Source organism: Astyanax mexicanus, chromosome 17 (assembly GCF_023375975.1).
Source record: "Astyanax mexicanus isolate ESR-SI-001 chromosome 17, AstMex3_surface, whole genome shotgun sequence".
In the NCBI taxonomy this organism is placed as follows: domain Eukaryota; kingdom Metazoa; phylum Chordata; class Actinopteri; order Characiformes; family Acestrorhamphidae; genus Astyanax; species Astyanax mexicanus.
This window is the reverse complement of record NC_064424.1, coordinates 43,489,191-43,513,754: the sequence shown is the minus strand read 5'-3', so window position 1 is coordinate 43,513,754 and position 24,564 is coordinate 43,489,191. Positions and strand designations below refer to the sequence as shown.

The 24,564-nt window shown below is 38.3% G+C and overlaps 1 protein-coding gene across 2 annotated transcripts in view; it reads right to left on the bottom strand.

The window, feature by feature from the left end:
- Positions 1-22,289, bottom strand: part of LOC103022855 (potassium/sodium hyperpolarization-activated cyclic nucleotide-gated channel 1) — a 183,731-nt gene extending 161,442 nt beyond the window's left edge. The window contains exon 1 of one of the 2 annotated variants that reach the window (XM_022676552.2): positions 21,588-22,289. In XM_022676552.2, coding sequence (XP_022532273.2) covers positions 21,588-22,033 — 446 coding nt within the window. In that variant the 5' untranslated portion in view covers positions 22,034-22,289. The remainder of the gene's footprint in view (positions 1-21,587) is intronic. The other variant, XM_022676548.2, reaches the window with a different exon arrangement.
- Positions 22,290-24,564: the final 2,275 nt, after the last annotated feature.

Below are 24,564 nucleotides of genomic sequence, written 5' to 3'. Positions count from 1 at the left end.
CTTTGGGTGTTTTGCTCTGTCTCAAGCATAAAGGCGATAAACACTGCCAGGGGTCACCCAGGTCTCTACCTGTTTCATGGCTCTTCTCAGTGCTCTGGAGGATGCTGGTGCATTGGAGCCAAATCGTAAGACTCCATCACTGCTCTGGAGAGTGTTGGTGTAAGGAGACCTCCCTTCATGGCTCCACCCAATGCTCAGAAGAGTAATGTTGCTCCAGGGCTTACTCTTGAGGCTCTACTGAGTGATAAAGAAAATACTGTTGTTTTTTTTTGGACAACTTTCCACAACAATCCTCTCAATGTTCTGAAGAGTGCTTTAGTAGCAGAAGGTTTCTTTTAAGGTTCTGAAGAGTGTAAGACAGAACAATCTCCATCTGGAATATGGACAAAAGATTATCAGAGAATTTTCTTAAAACTTTTCTCAGTATTTTCCGAATGGTATTGTGGTGTTGCCTCTTTCTTTTTGGTCAATCTAGTCAGGGTCCTCTCCTTTGAGCCAAGGCCTTAAATAATGGGCTTGAGATTTTCAGGGATTTAAAGAGTACTGGCACCTCCCCAATTAAGCTATACCATGTAGGGCTGTGTAGAGATGGACAATATGCCAGTGTTTTATCGTATTGTGATACACTTACTTATCTTTGTTTCTTATCGTATCAATGTTTTTTAGGCCCATCAAGAATATAAGTGCTTAAAACATGGACTCAACTGCTAATTTCATTAGAGTGAGCATAATTAGACCTTTATATTTAACCCTTGTGTGGTGTTCGGGGTCTGTGGGACCCGTTTTCATTTTTCATCAAATGATACTAAAAAAATATTTTTTTCTAACATTTTGAAAAACATATATTAAAACACATTTTCGATAAACACACACTGTACACCCCCCCCACACACACACATTTATATTACATACAGTATGTTCGGCCTAGGGCTAATAAACATTGCTTCATTTGTAAATTTGAAACTAAACAAATTTTCTACTCATATCTTGAGTTTAATTCATTTTCTTTTACATTTTATTAAAAAACTAATAAAAAAAGAGTAGCACTTTTTGAAAGAAATGTAACATAAGAAAGGTAAAGGGTAAATATTAACCATGTAAGCTGTTTATATTGCTTGCAATTTAGGTGAAGCAAACATGTGTAAAGCGTTTTAATGTAAAATTGCTTAATTTTGCTGAATTAAATACAAGTAACAAAGTAAACGAGTAACAAAAATATGAACACCACACAAGGGTTAAAATCATATGCAGCAAAACAGAAAGATAAAAATCATTATATGATGTTGCACCTGGTCGTATTATTGCAATGTCAAAAGGTCAAAGTTATTTTTCCTACATCATGCAGCCCTACTTAGTATCAGTGTCAAAGATAAACATCTTGTATTGTAACCACCCTGTTACAGATACAGGGGGGACGGCACATCGAAACTGGACACTACTTTGTGAGCAAGCAAGCAAACGTGTAGAGTACACGCACTCATACACAAAAGAGCATTTAGATACACAAGCATATACATTACATACTCTCATGTTCGCCTGCTCTCTCTCACACACATGAACACACTCTAAAATAGCGTTAACACTTAAACCCAGGAGAAGGGGGGTTCCCTGAGCATCTGAACCCTTCCAGGGATGGTAGTAAGAAAACAACAGTTGCAAAGAAATACCATAATAAAATAAATATGTAAAATAATTAATTAGCATTAACAGACACAATCATTCAGAAAACTTAAAAAAAAAAAAAGAAAAGTTTTTCTTATTTTGGCTCCAACTTACTGATGCAATTCACTCTTTTTTTTCTTTATCTTGTTTTATCTTGGTTTTATTTAGTAATATAAACACAGTATTACCACTACACAAGGTTGACCTTTTATTATTTTATTATTTTAAAATATTGATTATATCTCATAATTAACTCTCTCACACACGAAAATGTAGTGATTATCATAGTTAATTTCCTACATTAACCATTAAACTGGTGTGTCTCAGTAACTGGTGTGATAAATGTTTAGGAGTATACATTATTATAAGTATGCTAAATCCATAAATTCAACAATCTGCTAATTAAGGAGAATTTTAAAGATTTGTTTCCTTCTTCCTTTTTCATATTTTGAATTGATGTGATTTTTTTTTTTTATTTAGCTGGTGGACAGATCACAAAGTACATTCTGTGTTTAATTCTTTAAAGATATAATATAATAAAAAAAAAAAAAAAAAAAAAAAAAAATAAATAAAATAAAAAAAAAATATATATATATATATATATACAAATATAAATAAAATCTCATTGTGATAATCTAACATTGAACCTTTTATTTGACATTTAAATATCTGTTATTAAAGGTTAACGTGGTTAAAAAGAAGAAAAAATATTAATTGTGATTAATCACAGTAAATTGTGCAATTAATTGGTTAATTTATTTTTACAGCTCTAAAAACTACTAATCTTACTTAAATACACGAGAAATGAGGTCACAGTTGAGGTTTGTGTTTAAGGGTTAAACTCCTGTGTATCTCCTGTGTTGTGTGACGCGTGCAGAAGCGAGAAGTGTTTTCCTGGGCGCCGTGCCGGCCTCGCACAATGTCCCAGCCACTGATAACAGCATGCATCCCCCAACTAAAATAGATGCTTTCAGGAATGCTATCTCCTGCTAAAAACCCCAACAGCGGCTGGGAAGCAGCCGATGGACTGCAGCGTAATGGATCTGCTTTAATAAGTGAAGCAGAGGGCCTTGCTTTATAAATATCCTCAGATCATATGTCAGATAATCATCCGCCCTTCACCTCAAACTCAACATCTCAACGGTTAATATCCAGATCAGGTATTTTTACCCCTGCCGGGAGGCTGTGCTGTTTCTGTTGTGTTGTGTTGTTTTGTGGTGATGTACACTAAGCTGCACTGACCTGTGGGATATATGTGTGTGTGTGGAGTCGCTTATCTGTTCTGATGGACAATTCTAGCCAGACATCACTGGTCATGATTAGGGCTGCACGATATATCGATTAAGCATCGTCATCACAATGTGCAGGACATGCGAGGTCACTTAAATTGAAAATTTTTACATTGTACATTTTACTTTTTTCAACAATATATATCTCAATATTACACAATGCAGGTCCCATGATGTCACCAGACCCGGCCCCCACCTGCATCCGAACCAATCAAGAGCGGGAAAATGGGAAACGGGAAAACAACAGTAATCGGCTCTTTACCAGACATTTAAATGGCTTTTTAAAAGGTAAATAAGAGCATTTTTTCTGGTATTAAAAGTGTGAATTCAGCTGTTATTGGAAATATCTGCTCAAAACTGTGCTGGACTGAGATGCACAGCTTTCCACATGTGCGTTTACAAGCACATGCCCAACCATGTGAATGGAGACCATGTGGTTACTTTGTGTTTACTCTTGCCCTCCATAAGGCTCCCCCTTGCGCTTCTCAGGCAGCAGCAGCCTGTCACTCACACAGACACAGAGACAGCGCTGTGTATCTACTTCTTGATTATGTCAAGAATCAAAACATTGCAACATAATGTGTTTGATTTAATTGCCATAAGTGACATCCCACATCCTGCAATGTGACTTTTGAGCATGAGCACATTGTGATATAAAAGTTTAAATGATATATAGTGCAGCCCTACTTGCCACTGTGTGTCAATCTGGCAACCTGTGTAAGCTGTGTGTCTGTGGAGGAGTAGAGGAAGCTAAAAAAAACTGTGTTTAGACAGTGAAATTGAACTCCTATAGCCATTTTACCCACTTCTTTGCCACACTAAATAATAAAATTGACTATTATTATAACTATTTTGATGTGTGCTGTTTTAAAGTATTTCACTAAATACTTTCCCTTCAGACAAAAAAGCATTTAAAAAAACTGTTTCAAGATCAAAAATCATGATAATAACTTTGATGGCTGTACTAAAGTCAAAATTTTGTACTGTGACAACCCTACTGCCAATACTGTAGTCTATATACTACAGAGTACAGCGTGTTTGCTCATGGGTGGTGTTGTATGTTGTGAGGTTGGTGTACAGTGTTGGGTGGTGTTGGGTGGCTGCTCAGTTAGGGTTACATGTCGGATTCAGTGAAGCATGTAAAAGAACACGCAACTGAATATTTGCCTTTAGTGACTGCAGCCCCGAGCACACGCTAACTGACAGGCGGTATTATCAGAGGTGGGACGCCGGCCATGTTTTTGACCATCTGTCTTACCGAAGACTGCCAGGAACCGGCACAGAGGGCACGACCCCCGACCCAGACTCATCACGCCTGATCTCCAAACGATCTCATCTTTATTTCCTAACACTGAATTAACACCTGAGCGTCTCCAGGGTTTAAACACTAGAGAGTACGCTGATGATTGTTGCAATATTGCCTTTTTCTTGGCTGATATCACAGTAGGCTGCAATATGCAAATGAGCCCTTTTACTATGCACAATGTTTTAGTTTTTTTTTACTCTTAGCATTTCCTTTTGATCCACATTTGACATTTGCCTGGTTTTAGAACTAATGATATGTAAAAGATCTGCGTCTGCATTTTTCCTTTTCAAAAAGGCAGTCCGGGTCAAAACAGTCCTCATTACAGCCTGAACTGCAGGACCTAAACTCTTCAGCCTGAACTGCAGGACCTAAACTCTTCAGACTGAGCAGCAGGACATACTGACCTGCATCTAATTACAGCAGAATGCAGATATCTTTCATACTTTAAAAAATGCGCGAAATGAGGAGAATGTGCACAGCGAGGCACCCTGACACAAAGACTCTCTCGCTCACTTGCTCTCTCGCGTTGTCACTTGCATACTCGCGCTGTCTCTCACTCACTCGCTTTGTTCTCTCACCCTCTCCCGCCATCTCTCACTCGCTCACTATTTCTTGCTTAGTCAATCTGTCTCGCGCTTGCTTGCTCGCTCTGTCTCTTCCTCTTGTGCTGTCTCTCGCTCACTCGCGTTTTCTCTCCCTCTCCTGCTGTATCTCCCGATGCTCTCTCTCTGTCTCTCCCTCACTCTTGTCTCTTGTGCCGTCTTTCACTCCCTTGCTCTTTCTCTCACTCACTAGTCTCTTGCTAACTAGGGTTTTCTCCATCTCTTGTGCTGTTTCTCGCTCACTTGCATTGTCTCTTCCTCATTCTCTCTCTCTCTCTTGCTTACTTGCTCTTTCTCTCCCTCACTCGGTCTCTTGTACTGTCTCACTCTGTCTCTCGCTCTCTCACTCTATCTGTCTCTTGCGCTGTCTCTTGCTTACTCGCACTGTTCACTCAGGTTTACTCTCTGGCTCTCACTTACAAGCTGTCTCTCGCTCACTCACGTTGTCTCTTCCACTTGTACTCTCTCTCCCTCTCTCTTATTCGCTCTGTCTCTCGCTCTCTCTACCTCACTCACTCCATCTTTCACTGTCTCTCACTTACTTGTGTTGTCTTTTCCTCTCTCACACTGTCTTACAAGCTGTCTCTCACTCATTCAAATTGTCTCTTCCACTTGTACTCTCTCTCCCTCTCTCTTACTTGCTCTCTCTCTTGCTCACTCTACCCTGAGATATTACAAAATATAAGTCCACACTACACTATTATCACTGCATCCCTTCCAAAAATACAGGGAAATACCAGAATTTAAATAAATAAATAAATCCAAATTATTACTCATTTTAAGTGATTGACACTAATATAAATACAATTTAAAAAAGACAAGCAAGGCTTTTGTTTTTGTTCTTAATAAACTGCTACAAACATGCTCATTGTTTTCATTAAACAAATCCGGAAAGATGAAGCCCTAAACTGGTGACACTATTTTAGTACAAACATCACTAAAACCTGTTTTAAAACATTGCTGCTTATTACACACCAAAATACAACACAAACATATGAATGTGTAAATAAACAATGACTGTAACAGTCCTATTTTAGCCTCAAAACATTTAACATGGCATTTAATATGGAGCTTGGTGCTTTAAAACAATGTGATTTGCCTCTATAGCTACACAATTAATGTAAAACAATTAAATGCTTTACAAAACTCTCAATATGAACTAAATACTGATTTATAAACTGTCCCAGAACCTTTTAAAGTAATTTAAAACACAAAATGAGCATGGATGGCTTTATAAAACGGTTATTTTTAACTGAATATCTTACCGTCACACAGCATAACAACACTGACGCTCTCAGCTTCCTGAGCAGCCAATTACTATGGGCTGGAGCAAAGCGCCACCTAGCGGCTTGGAGTGGAACTACTGCCTACATTATATTCAGAGGCAAAACAACAGGGTGGTGAAAAAAGTTTAATAATGTAAACATCAGACCTTAAAAAGAGATACGCCACGAACTTTACCATGATTCCTTTACAAAACATTTTTTTAAAATAGTTTTATAAACAATATAATGCACCTAAAATACTCAATGTTTAAGAATCTGAAAGAGATATTTCTCAAAAGCTCTTTTGCACAAGTAAAAGACAAGTTTAATATCAATATACTATATGTTATCCCTAAAGTCATTAGAGTCATTACAGTATTAAAATCAGCTGCAAATTCCTTCTTTTTCTAGTTAACCAAAAATTTCAATTCAATTTGTATTAATAATATCCTTAAAGCTACAGCATTAATATATATACTTAAAAGGGTCTATAGTTGCTGCTCTTATCCAGGGTTAATTGAGTTTTATCTGTTTCGCTGAATAAATGGGGGACGAGAGGAACTTTTCTCTGTGCTGTTGTTTTTTTTATTTTTAGCAGGAGCTCCTCAGATAAAGTGCTTTTCTCTTTTTTTTTCTCCAGGCAGGACAGAGCAAGATGAGTATTTGTCTCTACATAGCTGAGCTACCATTATTCCAGTGTGTTAGCTTGTTATGCTAACTGGCTAGTGTTAGCATTAGCTAACAATGCTCACAGTGCTTTGCAGCGCCTCTATCCTCTTTAATTTCCCCTCCGGTATACAGGACTAGACTTTTAATCCCTGTATGGAAAACTGTAGATGTCAGAAGCTGTCTCTGATTGGTAGACTTGTACCTTGTGACTGCAATGTCAGAGAGCAGAGGATTATGGGAGTTGCAGTGAGAGGATTTAACCAAAGCACAGGGAGAACATTTAGACCTGATCGTCTGGCAAAAATACAAATTAAAACACCCCTAAGATGATTCCTAACTGTCTATAAAAAGCTTCAGTCTGCTAGTTTCTGTGGAGTTGCTGTGTGTTTAGCTGTATCCTCGCTGTATGTCTCGTTGCATCTCGTTGGTGAATTTAGGCCATTGTTCTGCACTGCAGGTGGAAAAACAGAGCTAGACTAATTAAAGAGCACCAGAGGGCATCATTTTGGAAAAAGTGAGGCGCGCTCAAACAAGGACCTTCACCAGACTTTAGGACGTTGTCTCAGAAGCAGGGTGGAAAAAGAGCAACTGAGGAGCATCAATAATGCAACGCAAAGTTGCAGGGGACCCTAAAAATAGAGTTTAAACTCGGTTTAGAAAATTGGCTGTTGTGTAGCACGGAGGAGGAGGAAGAGGAAGAGGATGAGGAGGAATCTGTTTGCAACCAAATCGCGTGTTTTCTTTTTTTTTCTTTCTTTTTTTTTTTGCCCACAACCCGTGTGATTAATTTATAAGCCACAGACTCAATCTGAGCTCATCTTTTACCTGATAAATCCAGACAGTGAAGAAAAAAAAAGGAACGAAGGAAAAGAAACAGTCAAAGTCACCCCGAAACGCCCGGGGCACAAAGGATTCCGCACAGGGTAAATAATGACATGTCAGAAATCCTCAATACCAGCTTTTCTTTCCCTGCAGAATGGATTACAGCCCGAGACAGAGGCACGCAACACAGGGGAGAGATACTGAAGGAATATGACAGACTCTCAGATGGGACAAAAGCCAAACGGCAGGTTCAGATCTAGTCGAGCATGAGTCCTTTCTGAAAACGATGAATAATGAATACTACTAACCATTCATCAATCTTTAACAACCTGCGTATTAAAGAGATCATGGGGTATTGGGTTTCTCTCTGGATGCTTCGGAACCCACCCAGATGGTGTTGTCTCTCACCAGTCATCGCTGGATGGGTTTATGCAGTCTTTAATTCAGCTTATTATCAGGTCAGAAAAAATAATGAAGCAAATGATGTCCATCAAAAGCTGCTGACAAGTCATTTTACTTCTGAAAGGAAAACAGCAGAGAAATAAAGGACTAGGAAAGTAAAAGAGCATCACTTCAGCATCATTATGCAGTGTATCTGCTAGGGCTGCACATATAGACTTGTTTGAATAGCCTATATATTGTATTCATTTAGAATTTATAACAGTTTTTTTTCCCAATTTTACCTATTTTTTACACCACAAATGGAAAATAAATGTTCCAGAGCTGTATGTTTAGAACAATCACAATATTTTATCTTACAACACTGTATAGATTTTTAAAAGCACCGCATCGATTTCTAACAGCTAACAGGGAGAACGTTTGGCAACGTTTCAGGGAGGTCAGCCTGTAACATTACATAAATAATCTCTGAAAACGTGACATAATAATGGTTGCATTGAAAAGTTATTAGAAAGTTTTACACATATCCTTCCTAGCTAGATCGATAACTAATATTATGAAAACATTAAAAGTAACATTCCCAAAACAATTACATTGATACAACTGGCGTCACAGCGGCGTTACCACAATGTTTAAAACATTAAATTAAACAGTCTAGAAGCGAGAAGACATTTTAAGAATGCTTATTTATTCAGAATTGTGCCGCTAGGCCAGTCGCAATAATATGATAAGTGATATCCCACACACACACAGTACAGTTTTATTGCTGTTGTAGTCTTTCACAGTCTTTTACATCGTTTAATCAAGGGCGTTACAAACGACATTTGTAACTTCTGTTTCAATGCAACCAAAATGCTTTGGGTTTCCTGTTTCTCTTCTCTGATAGCACTGGAAAGTTCTGGACCTTCACCGCAGTCAGCTGGTTGAGTTTGTATCAAATCAGTCAGTCAGCTGGTTGAGTTTGTATTTGACTCAAACTCAACCAGAGCTGCTGTAGAACGTGGGAATCAGTCTTCTTCCCCCAATCATTTCAACAAATGACTTTTTAAAAATCAGGACCAGTCAAAAGTTTCTCATTCCATATTTATGTTAATTCTTTATTTAATTTATTTTCTACATTGTAGATAAATATTATAGGCACACATAAAGAATTACATAGTAAACAGTTGAACTGATGAACTGAGATGGTGATTTGGGATGAGTTGGAGCTTCACAGCATGAAAGGAAAAACCAGGAACCTCCAGGAACTCCTTTCATCAAGACGCTGAGAAAACTATTCCAGGTGCTTCTCGCTCATGAAGCCACTGAGATTAAAATACCAATAGAGTACAGATCTGTCCTCAAAGATAATATGTGGCTTTAATATATTCAATATTTATGATTTAAATTTAACTTTCAAGATAAAAAAGCATAAAAAGAAAGAACAAGAAGAGGTGTGTCCAACATTTGACTGTTAAGAGTTCAAAAATTTAATATTTGGTGGAATAACTCTGGTTTTTAATCACAGTTTTTATGCATCTTGGCATCATGTTCTCCTCCACCAGTCTTACACACTGCTTTTGGATAACTTTATGCTGCTTTACTCCTGGTGCACAAATTTAAGCAGTTCAGTTTGGTTTGATGGTTTGTGATCATCCATCTTCCTCTTGATTACATTCCAGAGGTTTCAGAGGTTCAGTATTTTCTTACACCCGTATTTGACTGAACTATTCCTTTAAGAGAATAAGAATAAGGGATGAGTAGAGCCAGGTGTAGTGTAGTGTGCAGTGACGGTGTAGAATAGCCACACAATCCTGTGTTTTGGCCAGCCAAGGCGGTGATGACAGTGTCACTGGCTGCGTCCCCTTCCCTTTTTTTTCCCTCTCTCCCTCTCTCCTTCCCTCCCTCTCCCTCGGTCTTTGATGTAAAGCTCATTTGCGGGTGTAATGAAAGGGAGAAATCATGTGTTGAAAGCAAGGTCGAAACATAGTCACCTGAGAATACCCCGTAGGAGTGATGTAAAGGTATTACTGAAGCCAGCTCATTCTTCTACAGGGACACTGACACCAGCCGAGCCCTGGCTAAACACCAGGCCATCACTCGTCACTTACCCTGCCTTCACCCTTACAGCGCGCGGCTATCAGCGCTGAGAACAAAGCGTGCTGTAATTTTATGGTAATTGTTTCTCATTCAGAGCTCAATGGAACATGCAGAGGCCTTCTACTGAAAGTGGAGACTCCAACGTTTTAAGATGTACCACATTTGTGTTTGTAAGAAGATATACACTATTAGAGCGGTGAGAAAATATATCAAATATATCGTAGTATCGCAATATTTTGTTTTGCAATATTCTATACATTTTTAAAATCACAGTAATGATTTTTTATAATAAGTTTACATGTAAAGACTGGTGGCAGACAGTGATTCATTTAGTGTTGTGTTTAAACTCCATCCACTAGAGAGCAGTGTTGCACTCGTTTTGATTGGATTAAAAATTTTATTTTACTCAGATTTTAGAAATATGATAGTGTTTATTTGATTTTGCAAAAATTTGATTTAAACAATCTTAATATTGCCTACAGTATCACAACTATATTGCGATATACACACTATAGGGGAAAAATATTACAAACTCAAATCAGAAAGGTAAAAGTAATAATAATAATAATAATAATAATAATAATAATAATAATTAATGCAGTGTTACTTACATTAACTGTGCTTTTTGTTGATTACAGCCAGTATGAACTCAAGATATGAAATTAATATACATCCAAATTACTTACAATCCTTGGCATAAAGTTATCCAAAAGCAGTGTGAAAGACTGGTGGAGGAGAACATGATGCCAAGATGCATGAAAACTAAGAATAAAAACCAGGGTTATTCCACTAAATCACTAAATTGATTTCTGAACTCTTAAAACTTTATGAATATGAACTTGTTTTTTCTTTGCATTATTTGAGGTCTGAAAGCTCTGCATCTTTTTTTCATTTATTTCCGCCATTTCTTATTTTTCGGCAAATAAATGCTCTAAAAGACAATATTTTAATTTGGAATTTGGGAGAAATGTTGTTCATAGTTTGTAGAATAAAACAACAATGTTCATTTTACTCAAACATAAAGCTATAAATAGCAAAATCAGAGAAACTAATTCAGAAACTGAAGTGGTCTCTTAGTTTTTTTTTTTTTTTTCCAGAGCTGTATATACATAGAATACTGGTGAGTATACTGACATAACTGACCTTTCAAACTAATTTATTTAAAAAATTATATATCAAAATGAAATCGATAATCTGAATGTTTTTAGGTCATATAACCCAGCTCTAAGTAATCGTAATTGACAGAGTAATGAAAATACCAAAATACTTTTTGGAAAATTAATTAAATATTACATAAACATCATTTATTTCTTTGGAACTGCAAAGTTACACAAACTCTCTAATACTATCTCATCTTTTATATGGGAAAAACTTCGCTAACCAGACGAACGCCTGCTAAGCAGGAACGTCCTGAGCACAGGACAGAACAGTCTCTTACATCACTGTGTTTAGTCTCATGTTAAGATCATTTGGTCCACCTGTAATCCAGCTCACCTTGACTCACTGTCCCGATGTCAGAGTGCCTGACACTAAACGTCCTGCCATATGTCAGTGCGCTAGCAATGCTAAAGCTAACTTTAGCTGTAAATTTCTAACCCAGGTGAGAGAAGAATCAGAAACATATAAATCTATAAAATCTATTAATTATTATTAAGTTAATCTGTTTTAATTGAGGCTCTTTACTAAAGACGAGCCTCTAGAAGTAGACTATCATGTTCAATCTACTGAAACACTCTACTAACCCACAGGAAGAAACACACAGCTAACGTCATCACATCACATCAGGGTGGATTTGTTACAAGACAAAGATCAGATTCGTTTTTTTTTTCCAATCCGATATCTGATCTAGTTTTTCTGTAGAAAAGAAGAGAAGAAATAGCTGAACGAGATATCCTGAAAAAAGCTAATAAATCATCACTGTCATTTAAAAATCTTCTTTTGCTTATTTATTTTTCACTTTTTGACATAATGTGAGCTTGGCTTATATTCTTCATAGTATATAATAATAATTATTTTAGAAATATTCAGAAATTAATTGGAATTAAAAAAAGGTTTTTACGTAAATATAAGTAAAAAAAAGTTTTTGTTTTTTTTAAATAATCTCCAACAAACTGTTAACTATATATCACTAACATGATGCTAACTGGTGATTAATGCCTAATAATATTAGAACGTCTGACTGAAGTCTTACATTAAACCTATAACCCATTAAATTTATATCATCGGGGGGCTCTGAGTGGTGCAGCGGGTGATCATGAGGTCGCTGGTTCGAATCCTGTTCATGTAGCTTGCCATCAGCTACCGGAGCCCTGAGAGAGCACAATTGGTCTTGCTCTCTCTGGGTGGGTACAGTAGATGGTGCTCTCTCTTTCCCCTCATCACTTCTAGGGTGATGTGGATCAGCACAAGGCTGCGTCTGTGAGCTGAATTATCAGAACCGAGTCGCTGCGCTTTCCTCCGAGCGTTAGCGCTGTGCTGTAATGCTACTTGGTAATGCTGCATCAGCAGCAGTTCAAAAAGAGGCGGAGTCTGACTTCACATGTGTCGGAGGAGGCGTGTGCTATTCTTTACCCTCCTTGTATAGGGGCATCACTAGTGATAGGGGGAGTCCTAAGAAGTGGCTTAGGTAATTGGCCTTGCAAATTAGCGAGAAAATGGGAAATGTTTAGAAATAAAATGATAACAAAACAAACAAAAATATATATATATATATATATATATATATATATATATATATATATATAAAATCAACCCTTTTGCACTGTACACTACACACTTTTGTACTGATTCGCCCCATTCAGCCCTATGTGTATTATAAAGTTAATAATATTTTAGCATATCTTATGACATCCATCAGGGCTCTAATTAGGTATCTATAAAATCATTGTTAAACATAAACAATTCTAAGTTTATAGGAGTGATATATTGTGGGCTTATATAAAATGTCTAAGGGGATAAAAACTATCCCAGCCTCGCCCCAAGCTTCAACTTTGAGTACTTGAGGACTTGTGTAATCAGCTTTCTCCATTTCCATTTCCCTCCAAAACAGCTGCTCAAATGCATTATTAATCAGCATTTCAATAAAAAATGAAGCAGTCCAACATAAATATATGTGGATAGATATCAAAGCATATTTGAAATCGCAAATATTGTCCAGTTTGTCCAAGCAAAGCACACCTGCACATGCAAAAACTTAACCCTTTTAATTCTCAAAACCTGAGCTGTAACAATGACTTGCACATATCTTGTATATGTACAATTTTACTAACAACTTATAAAAATATTTTTCTACAGAATCTCACTTTTCCACAACCACCTTGTATCTCATATCGAGAGTTTTATGGTGTTTTGTGACTTGAATACATGAATTACTGATCTGTACCCAAGACCGTTTCTAGGCTCGTCTGGGGGACGAAAGGAACTTTCTCTGAGCTGTGGATCGGTTGCTTAGTTCCAGTCATCTCTTTCTGAGTGAATGATTGCTGTTTGCTGTTGTTTTTCTATTTATCCTTGATAAAACAAAAATACTCACGCAGTGAGGAACAGCAGCAGAGCTGAGCTACTGTTACTCCAGTGAGTTAGCTTCCTATGCTAACTGGCTAGTGTTAGCTAGCGAGCTGTGTCTGCTTCTTTGGTGGTGCTGTTCTCACAAAAAGTGGTCAGTGTAACGATTATTAATAATGTTTTCTAATAATTTGTAAAATTTGTAAAAATAGAAAATTTAATGTAAAAAGGTACTATTTTTTTATTGTAGTGCAGTGTACAAGAAATAAGTTTTCATACATTTTTCCAGTTATAGCTTTTTCTTCTCTGCCCCTCACAATCAGAATTTCAGGAAAAATGAAAAAATATATATTTTTCTTTATTTTCTGATTAAAAAAAATGCATTTTGCTCATACCAACAGATTTGTGTTGCAAGATACAAAAATGGACTGAAAATCATCAGAAGTTTGTGAAAGACTGAAACGAAAAACTAGATAATTGAAAAAAAAATTATAAAAACTAAAAAAAAAAAAAATAAATAAACTATTAAACGGTACAAAGACCAAAAGTGCCCAAACACAACAATTTGCAATTAACTGCTACATATTAGAACATTTTAAATTTTAAGGTCTTCTTTGCAATTATAGGGAATTTAAATCTGATGTTTAGATTTTTCTGTCATTTAAAAGTGATGATAGAGAAAGTTAGGAACATTAGCCGTACCCACAGGAAGCAGAGATGGAGGACATGGTAGAAATAACCATTGAATAATCAACTAATCAGAAAAATAATTGAAAGATTAGTCGACTACCTAAATGAACATTAGCTGCAGCCCTGAAATACAGTGCCCTCCATAATTATTGGCACCCCTGGTTAAGATGTGTTCTTTAGCTTCTCATAAATTGAGTTTTGTTCAAAATAATATAGGACCACGATGGGGAAAAAAAGTAAAGTCCAACCTTTAACTCAAGTAAATTTTAAGGGGGAAATATGATTAAGGGGGATCAGTGATGCTGTGGGCCTGTTTCTCTTCTAAAGGCCCTGGGAACCTTGTTAGGGTGCATGGCATCATGAATGCTCTAAAATACCAGGACATTTTAAAACAAAATCTGGTGGCTTCTGCCCGAAAGCTGAAGATGGGTCGTCACTGGGTCTTTCAGCAAGATAATGACCCTAAACATGTGGCCAAATCTACACAGAAATGGTTCACCGCACACAGAATCAAGCTCCTCCCATGGCCATCTCAGTCCCCAGACCTCAACCCCTGTGGGGTGAGCTGAAGAGGAGAGTGCAGAGGAGAGGACCCAGGTCGTTGGATGATTTAGAGAGAATGTGCAAAGAGGAATGGTCAAAGATCCCTCTTTCTGTATTCTCCCATCTTGTGAAACATTACAGGAGAAGATCAGGTGCTGTTTTGTTGGCAAAAGGGGGTTGTACAAAGTATTAACATCAGGGGTGCTAATAATTGTGGCACACATGATTTGATGTTAAATAATTATTTCTTAATGTGGGATTTTTTTCCTACTGAATAAATTCACTTGAGTTAAAGGTTATATTTTACTCTTTTTTTCCATCGTGGTCCTATATTATTTTGAACAAAACTCAATTTATGAGAAGCTAAAGAACACATCTTAACCAGGGGTGCCAATAATTATGGAGGGCACTGTACATCAATACTGACATTTTATTGCCCTTTTTGACATTTTTAATGTTGTTTTTCTGTAGTTTATTATACTGGGCTGCAGAGAGAAGATCAGTCAGTGCTTTGTCTCATCACTGCGGATTCGTGATTTACAGCATTTCACTTCAGTTCAGTTACGAAACAGTACGGCTTCTTTCTCTCTTATTCAAATCTACTGGGAGAGAGAACGTCAGTCGACTCTTTTTTTGTATGTGTGTGTGTACACTGCGTCTCTCTGCGATGCACTTAATGAATAACTCATGCAATGGTTTTGCATTTGTTTTCCAATGCATCTCATTATAATCTGGAGCACTTGTTGTTTTTTGTTCTCCTGATCAATAATGAAATCAATCAGGTTCAGCCTTGCTTCTTAGAGCTGAGAAATATTGATGAAAGTCAATAACACAATACTTTCCAAATATACAAGAGGGCAGAAGCACCTGAGAAACTGGAAAGCCATCAATCTGAGAAGCAGAAAATGTATTTCTGTAACTGACACTTGGGACTTGGGGCTGATTAACTGAAAAAAGGGCCAAATAAATTAAATGATTAATATAATATGATCTGATGTAAATGTAAATGAATTGGAATTAACCCTATAAAATCTTACATTTCTCTCCTTTAACACGAATAAAACGAAGAATTTATCTTTGGTATAGAACCGTTTAGCTACTGATATATTATACTCTAGTATAGAACATTCTGTTGAGGTCCTATAAGAGTTATAGTAGTGCTGGGCGATTATGGCCTAAAAAATTAATCTTTGATTTTTTTCACAACAAATCCAGTTTTTGATTTTAATCAATGTTTTCCCTCTACTAAAAAGCAAACTACAGATGAATTATAAAATTAAAGAAAAGGTCCAAAACTAGATTTGCCAGTAAAATGAGAAGTGTTTTGGATATTTTAGATTGAAAAGATTAAAAACAGATGTAAAAAAAGATGTAAAATCATGATAACCAATGTCGATAATAGGCATTGAGTTTTCGCGTCAGTTTATTTACATGAGAATAAACCGCAGCTAGATTTAGGAGAGTTGCACTGCTTTCTGTCCGAGGCGAAGACGAATCTGTCAGACAGTGACATCTATCGTTAAGAAAATCAGTGTAGTGCACGTAGAGCTTATGCACTACACTACTGTTTTATTTATTTAGCATATTAAATATTTTTATAATGGAAGCCCAATGGCTGGTTTTAATAACAAAAAGTTAGTTTCACTTAGAGCTGGGCCGTATACCGGTTTATTCTGTTTACCGCAGGGTGAACTTGAACCAGTATGTGTTTTTCTCATACCACCACACCACTAGAGGGCGCTGCTGAGCGCCGTGCGGAACAGAACCACCGAAGAAGAGTCAAGCGCTGGTGTAGCTCCATCCTGCAGAGAAATCTGAACAGCTCCTGCTGCTGTTTCTACTGTATGAGTGTTTTTATCCCAGTAAAATAGATCAGTAACTACAGCCCTTTTAAATTTTACTAATACTGTAGCTTGAGGGATAATTTAAATGTATTTTTTGACTGGAGAAAGAAGGAAATTGTGGCTGATTTTAATACTGTTATGCCTCTAATGGCATCAGAAATTACATATAGTTAAATGATATTAAACTTGTGTTTTACTTGTGTAATAAAGCTTTTGAGAAATATCTCTTTGAATATTTAAATATTGAGTATGTTATGTCCATTTATAGTGTTTATGGAACAATTTAAAATATTTTAATATTTTGTCAAGAAAGTTGTGTTAAAGTTGTTGGCGTATCTCTTTTTAAGTCTATTGTTTAAATCCATCTGTTTTTCTGATAATAAAGTCTGATCTCTTTATATATTGTGTATATATTTTGTGGAACAAAGTAAACCCTGTACTAAGCAAAGCCTTAATTTAAAGCTTTAGTGTGTTATATTATATGTACTCCTAAGAGTACAGTAACTCACAAATAAACCTATATTAAAGCCCAATCATGCAAAAAAATAATCATTAAAAAATTAAAAATAAATAAAAATACCGTGATATACCATGAAACCGTCAGAATCTTTAAAAATGCAGTGATATGCATTTTTGGCAATACCACCCAGTGCTAGTTTTACTGTAAAATGATGTCATAGTATTATTAGCCTAGTTTGTTATTACTATATATTTAAAATATGACAATATTATCATTTATCGCAAAATATATATATATATATATATATATATATATATATATATATATATATATATATATATATATATATATATATATTCTGGGACAATATATCAACCATGAAAATGATGTTATCGTAACAGGCCTATTTGTTCTAGCTGGAGCATAAAGTTTTAGGAAAAATATTTTATTATTATATATTATACATTTACATTCTATTCATTAGGTTCACCCACCCCTCAACCCCTAACATAAACAGAAATGAACTAATACACTGATAAATCCCAATACTAGTTCCCTCCACTATCACGCTCCGGGTTCCCGAGCCCTGGTAACAGCGCTGTGTGTTTATCATGGCTGCAGATGCCGAGTGGAGTCGGGAAGCTCTGTGCGATTCTTCATGCGCTGCTCTCCAGGGTCCTGAAACCTATTCCTCACAGACAGCAGCATTTTCCAGCTCTGCCCTCACTGCCCACCTGCTCCAGTATACCACCGCACCGCCTGCCCTGCCTTCACATCTGCATTTCACCTCAGCACGGGTTCAGCTAGACGAGCTGACGACATGACACATGCTGAATTACAGCAGATCCAGGATCAGCACTGCAACAACACACGTAACGTCCCACGTAATATCGGAAAGCATAAGCATATGCGCAGATGAAGATTAATCAAATAACCTCGACGGATTGAGCATCATCCCGACTAACCTTGTGACTGTATTAACCCTGCTGCTGTATTAACCCTGCTGCTGCTGGGCAGAAAATACAGCACCGTTTATTTGAGCTTAACCCTAAAACACAAATGGTAAAATTAGTAACACCATCACTAATGTTGTGTTTACACTGTATCACAAGTTTTGGAACCCTTGTTTAATTTTACAACATACAATAAAATCACATCAAATAAAAAAGTACTATGGGTGACCCTATAAAAAAGCTGAAAAAATATTGGAAAATCAGGTAATCCTTAATCCTTGAGAACTGCGGTGTAAAATTGACTTTGGGTGTAGAAAATATAATAAAAAGTCCTTACCTTTGTTGAATAGCACACCTCCGCTCTCCTACAGCTTTTTTAGATACAGTAATTTTGTGCTTTTTTGCCTGTATGGAATGTAAACAGTGGTTTTAAATAAGTTTCTTGTGTACCTTTTAAGTTATTAATGACTTAATTTAAATGTCAGACCTCCCCTGATTCTACCAAGGAGGTGTGATGCCTAAATAACGATGGAAAAAGTGATTTATTGGGGCAAAATATGCAAAAAGCACAAAATTACTGGATCTCAGAAAGCTGTGAGAGAACTGAGGTGGGCTATTTAACAAAGGCAAGTACTTTTTTATCATGTTTTACTACACCCAAATGAAAATCACCTGAACGCATGCCTCTTGAAAAAAACATAGATGGGAGGAGGGAATCAACCATAACAATAATGACATCAACGAGGAGCGTGCTCAAGCTACCCAAAGTCTCATACAGTTCAGACAGCTGCAGCAACACAATGAAAATCATATGAAAAAATTGTGTGGGTGAAAATCACCCAGCGTAACCCTTCTAGCCCTTCTGACACCCACCGTCAATGTGTAGGCACTTCCCCTGGCCTACCATCTCAAGATGTCAAGATTAGAGCTTGGCAAAGCATCACTAGAGAAGATACTTAGCACCTGGTAAAGTGTATGAATCACAAGCTAAACGCAGTCATTACATGCTGCCAGAGATATGCAACAAAACACTAAACTGTGACTATGACTGCTATAACGTACAGGTGCATCTCAAAAAGAACATTTATTTAAACTCAATTTAAGAACTGAAACTCGTATTTTATGCAGAATTATTACAAACAGAGTGATCTATTTAAGAGTTTGGCCTTCTGCTAACCCCAGCTAGCACTGCTGGAGCAGCATTGGCATTAGTCGCTAACTATGCTAAGCGCTAGTTAGCTCTTTCATCGTTCAGAGGGGAGTATATAGCCGACTGTAGCCTGTAGCGTGTTTACTGTATTAAAACAAGCTACGTGGGACGAACTGCAAGCTAATATCACTGGAGAAATTTCGGAAATCTGTATCTCGATAAAGCTCGTCAGCAGAGGGAATTTGGGCTTGATAATAAAACACAGTGGATCAACACCAGCAGATGACATGTCTCTCCAAACCATCACTGATTGTGGAAACTTGGATTAGATTGTGTGTCTCTACAGTCTTCCTCCAGACTCTGGGACCTTGATTTTTCCAAATGAAATGTAAAATTTCTGATGGATAGTTTGATTTTTTTTTTTTTAAATAATACCTAAAATCATACCTTAATCATTTTTTTTAATATATACTTAATAGAGGGCACTGTATGTATTTATGTATGTGTATATCTCATAATACATGTAACAAAACCACATCTCTGCAATGCTTCATTTTGCAGGAGAAAGGCAAAAAAATGCTAAATACTATTAGAAGATCAGAGCTTCAGCACTGTTCCTATTGGTCCATTCTTTAGGACATGTTCAGCATAACAACAATGTTATGAAACCCAGAACCAATTCTTAGACACGGAGCGTTATAACGCAGCAGTGTGCAGTAGTGAACAGCCTTCACGGCGCTTCGTGCAGAACCTGACGGGTTCAGGAATGAGCTGATGGTGGGAACGAGGTGTGCTGGAGCCAGAAAAACACAAACATGTGAAGGACAGATGGATCAAAGCAGCAGAATTCAAAAACCCTGCTCTCTGCACACGCCTGATCTCCCCCACTTCCACCAAGCTGTGCAGGACTGTAGCCTCGTGACGTCAACTGTTGTAATTTCTGCAGCGTGCCTCAACCACCTCCACCTCATCTCCACCCGTCAATGTCAAAACCACGAGCCTGCGCAGTCTCCGCCTCCTCCACCTTCACCTGGGTAATGTGATTAGTGCTGAACTGCAATAGAGCCGCTGTTCACTGCCTTCTGTCCACGCGACCTGACCAGCGCACACACACACACACTCATAGGCAGACACTCCAGCTCCGACTCAGGAGAATGATCTCCTCATTTTCTCTGCCTGAAGACATACACCCCCCCCCTTCCGTTTCTCCACGCTGTTTCATCATGGCAGTCGCACTGACACTGCCGCTGTGTGTGTGTGTATATATATATATATATACATTTATGTGGAGAGTGTGTGTATTGGAGACAGGAAGAGGGTGTATGAAAGTGTGTGTGTGTGTGTTCTGCTGCAGCTCCTGCACCGCACATGCCGAACCAAGCCTTGACACACACAGCCCTTCATACACAGCAAGGGCATTCAGCTCTGCTACAGAAATTACTGCAATGTCACACAGCATGCAGCACGGAAGAGTGAGTGGTGTTTGTGAGTTTGTGTGTATTTGCCTATATGCATTTTCTCACTCTCCTCTGTATCTCTATGACATATTATACAAGCACATATATGTAAACGTGTAACAACTTATGTATGCTATTTTAAATTTATTAAATGTCTATATGCACAATCACATATGCACACACACACACTGATACTCTATAATATTTGTGTGTGTGTGTGTGTGTGTGTGTGTGCATAAGAGGAGAGACAATGCAATGCATGTATACACAAACACTAAACACACACTGTCATGAGTGTATTTGTGTAGACGTGAGAGAGAATATATGTATACACATGCATGTACATATACAAACAAACGTATATAGATGACAATGTTTGTGTGTGTGTGAAAAAGAGAGATACTGCATATATACAAGGATTACTAAGCACACACTATTGTGAGAGTGTGTGTGTGTGTTTGTGTGTGAGAGAGAGAGAATGAATGTCATAAACGTGTGCAGGCCAATGGATGCACACAACACACACACACACACACACACACACCCACACACAATATATCACAATTTATAACAAACATAAAGGTGCGCGCGTGTGCGTGTATCATTCTCATTTAGCCACTGAATAATATCCGAGCGTGTGCGCGCGCGTGCACATGTTTTGCGGACCTGAGCTCGCGATCGTGTACTTGTGTGCCTGCCTGCGCGCGCGCTTGACAACAACAATAAAAACAACAAAAACCCACCAAAACCCTTTTAAGAGCTCTGTATACATCACTATCTACACCATAAACAACAGCACGCGCACACAACAAAAGCTACTGCAGCACTAGCAGCATTTAGTAGCAGCAGTAGCAGCCTGGTCCCCCCGCGCGCGCCCCCGCGCTCCCCCGTACCTGAAGTCGCTGTAGGGGTGGATGATCCAGTAGCCCGCGGTCTGCACGCGCTCCTGCTCCTTCTCCACCGCCTTCTGGCTGCCGAACATGCGCAGGGAGAACTTGTTGACTCCGGGCTGCAGCATGGCCCCGATCTGCCGCTGCATGAAGCCGTGCGACCGGCCCGCGGGGTCGGCGTCCTCCAGCCCCAGCATGGTCTCCTCGCGGTCCGTCTTCACCGCCACGGAGTTGGCGTGCTCCTTGCCGGCGGAGGCGGCGGCGTTGGCGGCGTTACTGCCGCTGCTGCCACCGCCTCCTCCGCCTCCTCCACCGCCTCCTCCTCCGGTGCTGTTCTTCTTCAGCAGCGCCGAGTCCTGCCGCTGAAACACGCTGTTCCGGCCGTCCGCCTCCGCCTTCTCCTCCCTGTTGCTGGAGAACGAGTTGGACTTCATCATGCCCTCCTCCATGTGCCCATAAGCTCGCGGGTGCGGACACGAAGGCGAAGCAGCGGCGCGCGCTTACCATTGGCCTCCGCGCGCTGCCGCTGCTGCTGCTGAAGCCAGTGCTGCTGCTACTGCTACTGATGATGCTGCTCGTGCTGCTGGTGGTGGTGGAGGTGGAGGAGCCGCGCGCTCGCGCTGCAGAGCACTGAGAGATAGAGTCAGCCTGTCTCTCTCTCTCTCTCTCTCTCTCTCTCTCTCTCTCTTTCTCTCTATCTCTCTGACTGTGCTACTCAGTCAGGACGAGCAGGAGAGGGGGGAGGAAGGGATGGTGAAGTGAAGCAGGGGGGTGGAGGGGTCCTAGCGCCACCTAGTGTTGGGATTTTTCTACTGGGTGTGATTTTTTTCCTCTTCACTCTTGATGATGAGCCTCCTCTGCTGCACTGCATGCACTCACTCAGCCACGCTCACGTGCCAAAATGTATGTAGCGTTTAGCAGCAGCAGCATCAGCATCAGTAGCAGCATCAGTGCTACTAACCATACAACAAATCATGCACTACAAACAAAATAATAAATAATAAATCAAGTAAAATAATGTATACATGATAAACACATGCATTCATTTAATAATACATATTTAATTAAATAATAATTAAAAAAATAAGTTTAGATAAATTTTTTTAATCCCTGGAGGATGATCTGTGTGCTGCATAAGCTGTCACTATGGTCCAAGGAACGCTGGCTGGGTTCCCGGATCATGCCGTTTGCCTTCAATCAGCAGCCGGAGTCCGAGATAGTACAGTACAATTCCTTGAGAGCTCTCTGTCTCCCCACAAAACTCCTAATGTAATGTATGTTAGTGTTGGTCAGCACAGGTGTCTGTTAGCTGATGCACCACAGTTGGGTCGCTGCGCTTTCCTCTCGAGTGCACTGGCTACCCAGTGTTGCCAGTTTTTGCCAGTTTTCATCCTCCTAGTCTTGGGAGAGGACTATTCAATTGGAAACAAAAATAGAGCTAAAAAAATACACAGAGATGACTACACTGTAAACAATGTGAAATGTACAATAACTTGCTTTAATACATTTTAGGATGATAGTCAGTGTGAGCAAGGAAGGAGGGTGAGGAAGTAAAGCAGGGAATGGAGGGGTCCTAGCACCACATAGTGTTGGTAATTTTTTATTTTTTTTAGGAGTGAAAAATTACCAACAGTGTGTGTGTGTGTGTGAGAGAAAGAGAGAGAGAGTCTTTTAAATGTTACAAATGGTAAAATAATTATATGCTGCAAAATAAAGACAAAAAGCTATATTCAGATATTCAGTTAGCTAACTAATCTAGCTAGCTAGCTAGGATCAAGTTAGCTAGCTAGGATGTAGCTAGCTAAGTAACGATATACAATGACACTCAACGTAATGTTGCCAGATAACAAAATCTATTAAAATGTCATGTAACGTTACAGCTTATTTACTGTGGTACTGATTTGCCTACTAGCTATGTTAGCTATGTAGCTATCAGAGCAGTACTGTAGAATGGCATCTGGGAGTCAGTAAATGTCAAGTTAAAATTCATTAATACTCTCTACTCAAATAAACCGAAGGAAATAAAGCTTTCAACTTAACTTTCCATGTTTGGTAATGGTTTCTACATCTTTACAGTAAACCGACTGGCTGTTTAACATGTGAAAGTTATGAGCTGAGTAAGGTTAGCTTAGCATTAGCACGCTGAGGTAACTGACCTAGCATACATCTGTTAAGTTCAAATCTTTGTACACAACACTAAATTTAAGGTATGTCCCATTTTTTGACTGGTACTGGATATAAAAAATGAAAGTCATATATTCATTAATTAATTATTGGTCAGAGGGACAAAAATGAGTAGTAGGGTACAATGATGGAATGATGGAAATGTAATAAAAGCTAACCTAGCTAACCGCTTAAAAGCTAAAATGAATGTGTTTGTTTATATTCTTAATACAGTGCTAAGCTAAGCAATACTAAGCTAAGCTATTCTATAATTATACTACTTATACTACTTCATTTCTGTGAGGTAAACAAGCCAATAATATTAGTGCTGATCATTTTTGTGTGTTTGTTTGTTTGTTTGTTTGTTTGTTTTTACAAGCCCAACAACTCATTGGTGGCTTAACATATGTTCTCTAAATGTACATCCAGTAAATATCCACAGCTTTGCTTGCTGTAATAACCGTGTGTTTGTTTGAGTCCGGCTGTACATAATATGAAGACATGTAAGACATATCCGAACACAGTGGGTGTTTTATTCCAACACCGAGAGTGTAAATGCAGGAGTGTGGGTGTTTAATCAGCGCTGCACTATTGAAGGTTTTAACTAAGCTCTGCTGCTGTTTGTTCAATAATGGCATTTTTTCCTGTGTTGTTGCACAGCAATAGATGACTGAATATACACAAGCAGGTCATAAAAAGATTACAACAATAATGCTATGATTCACCTTTTTACTGTATAATCTACCAGTATTATTTGTGACATATTGCCGCTGTCCAACGGACTATGAAACATGAAACACATATTTCCAAAACAGCG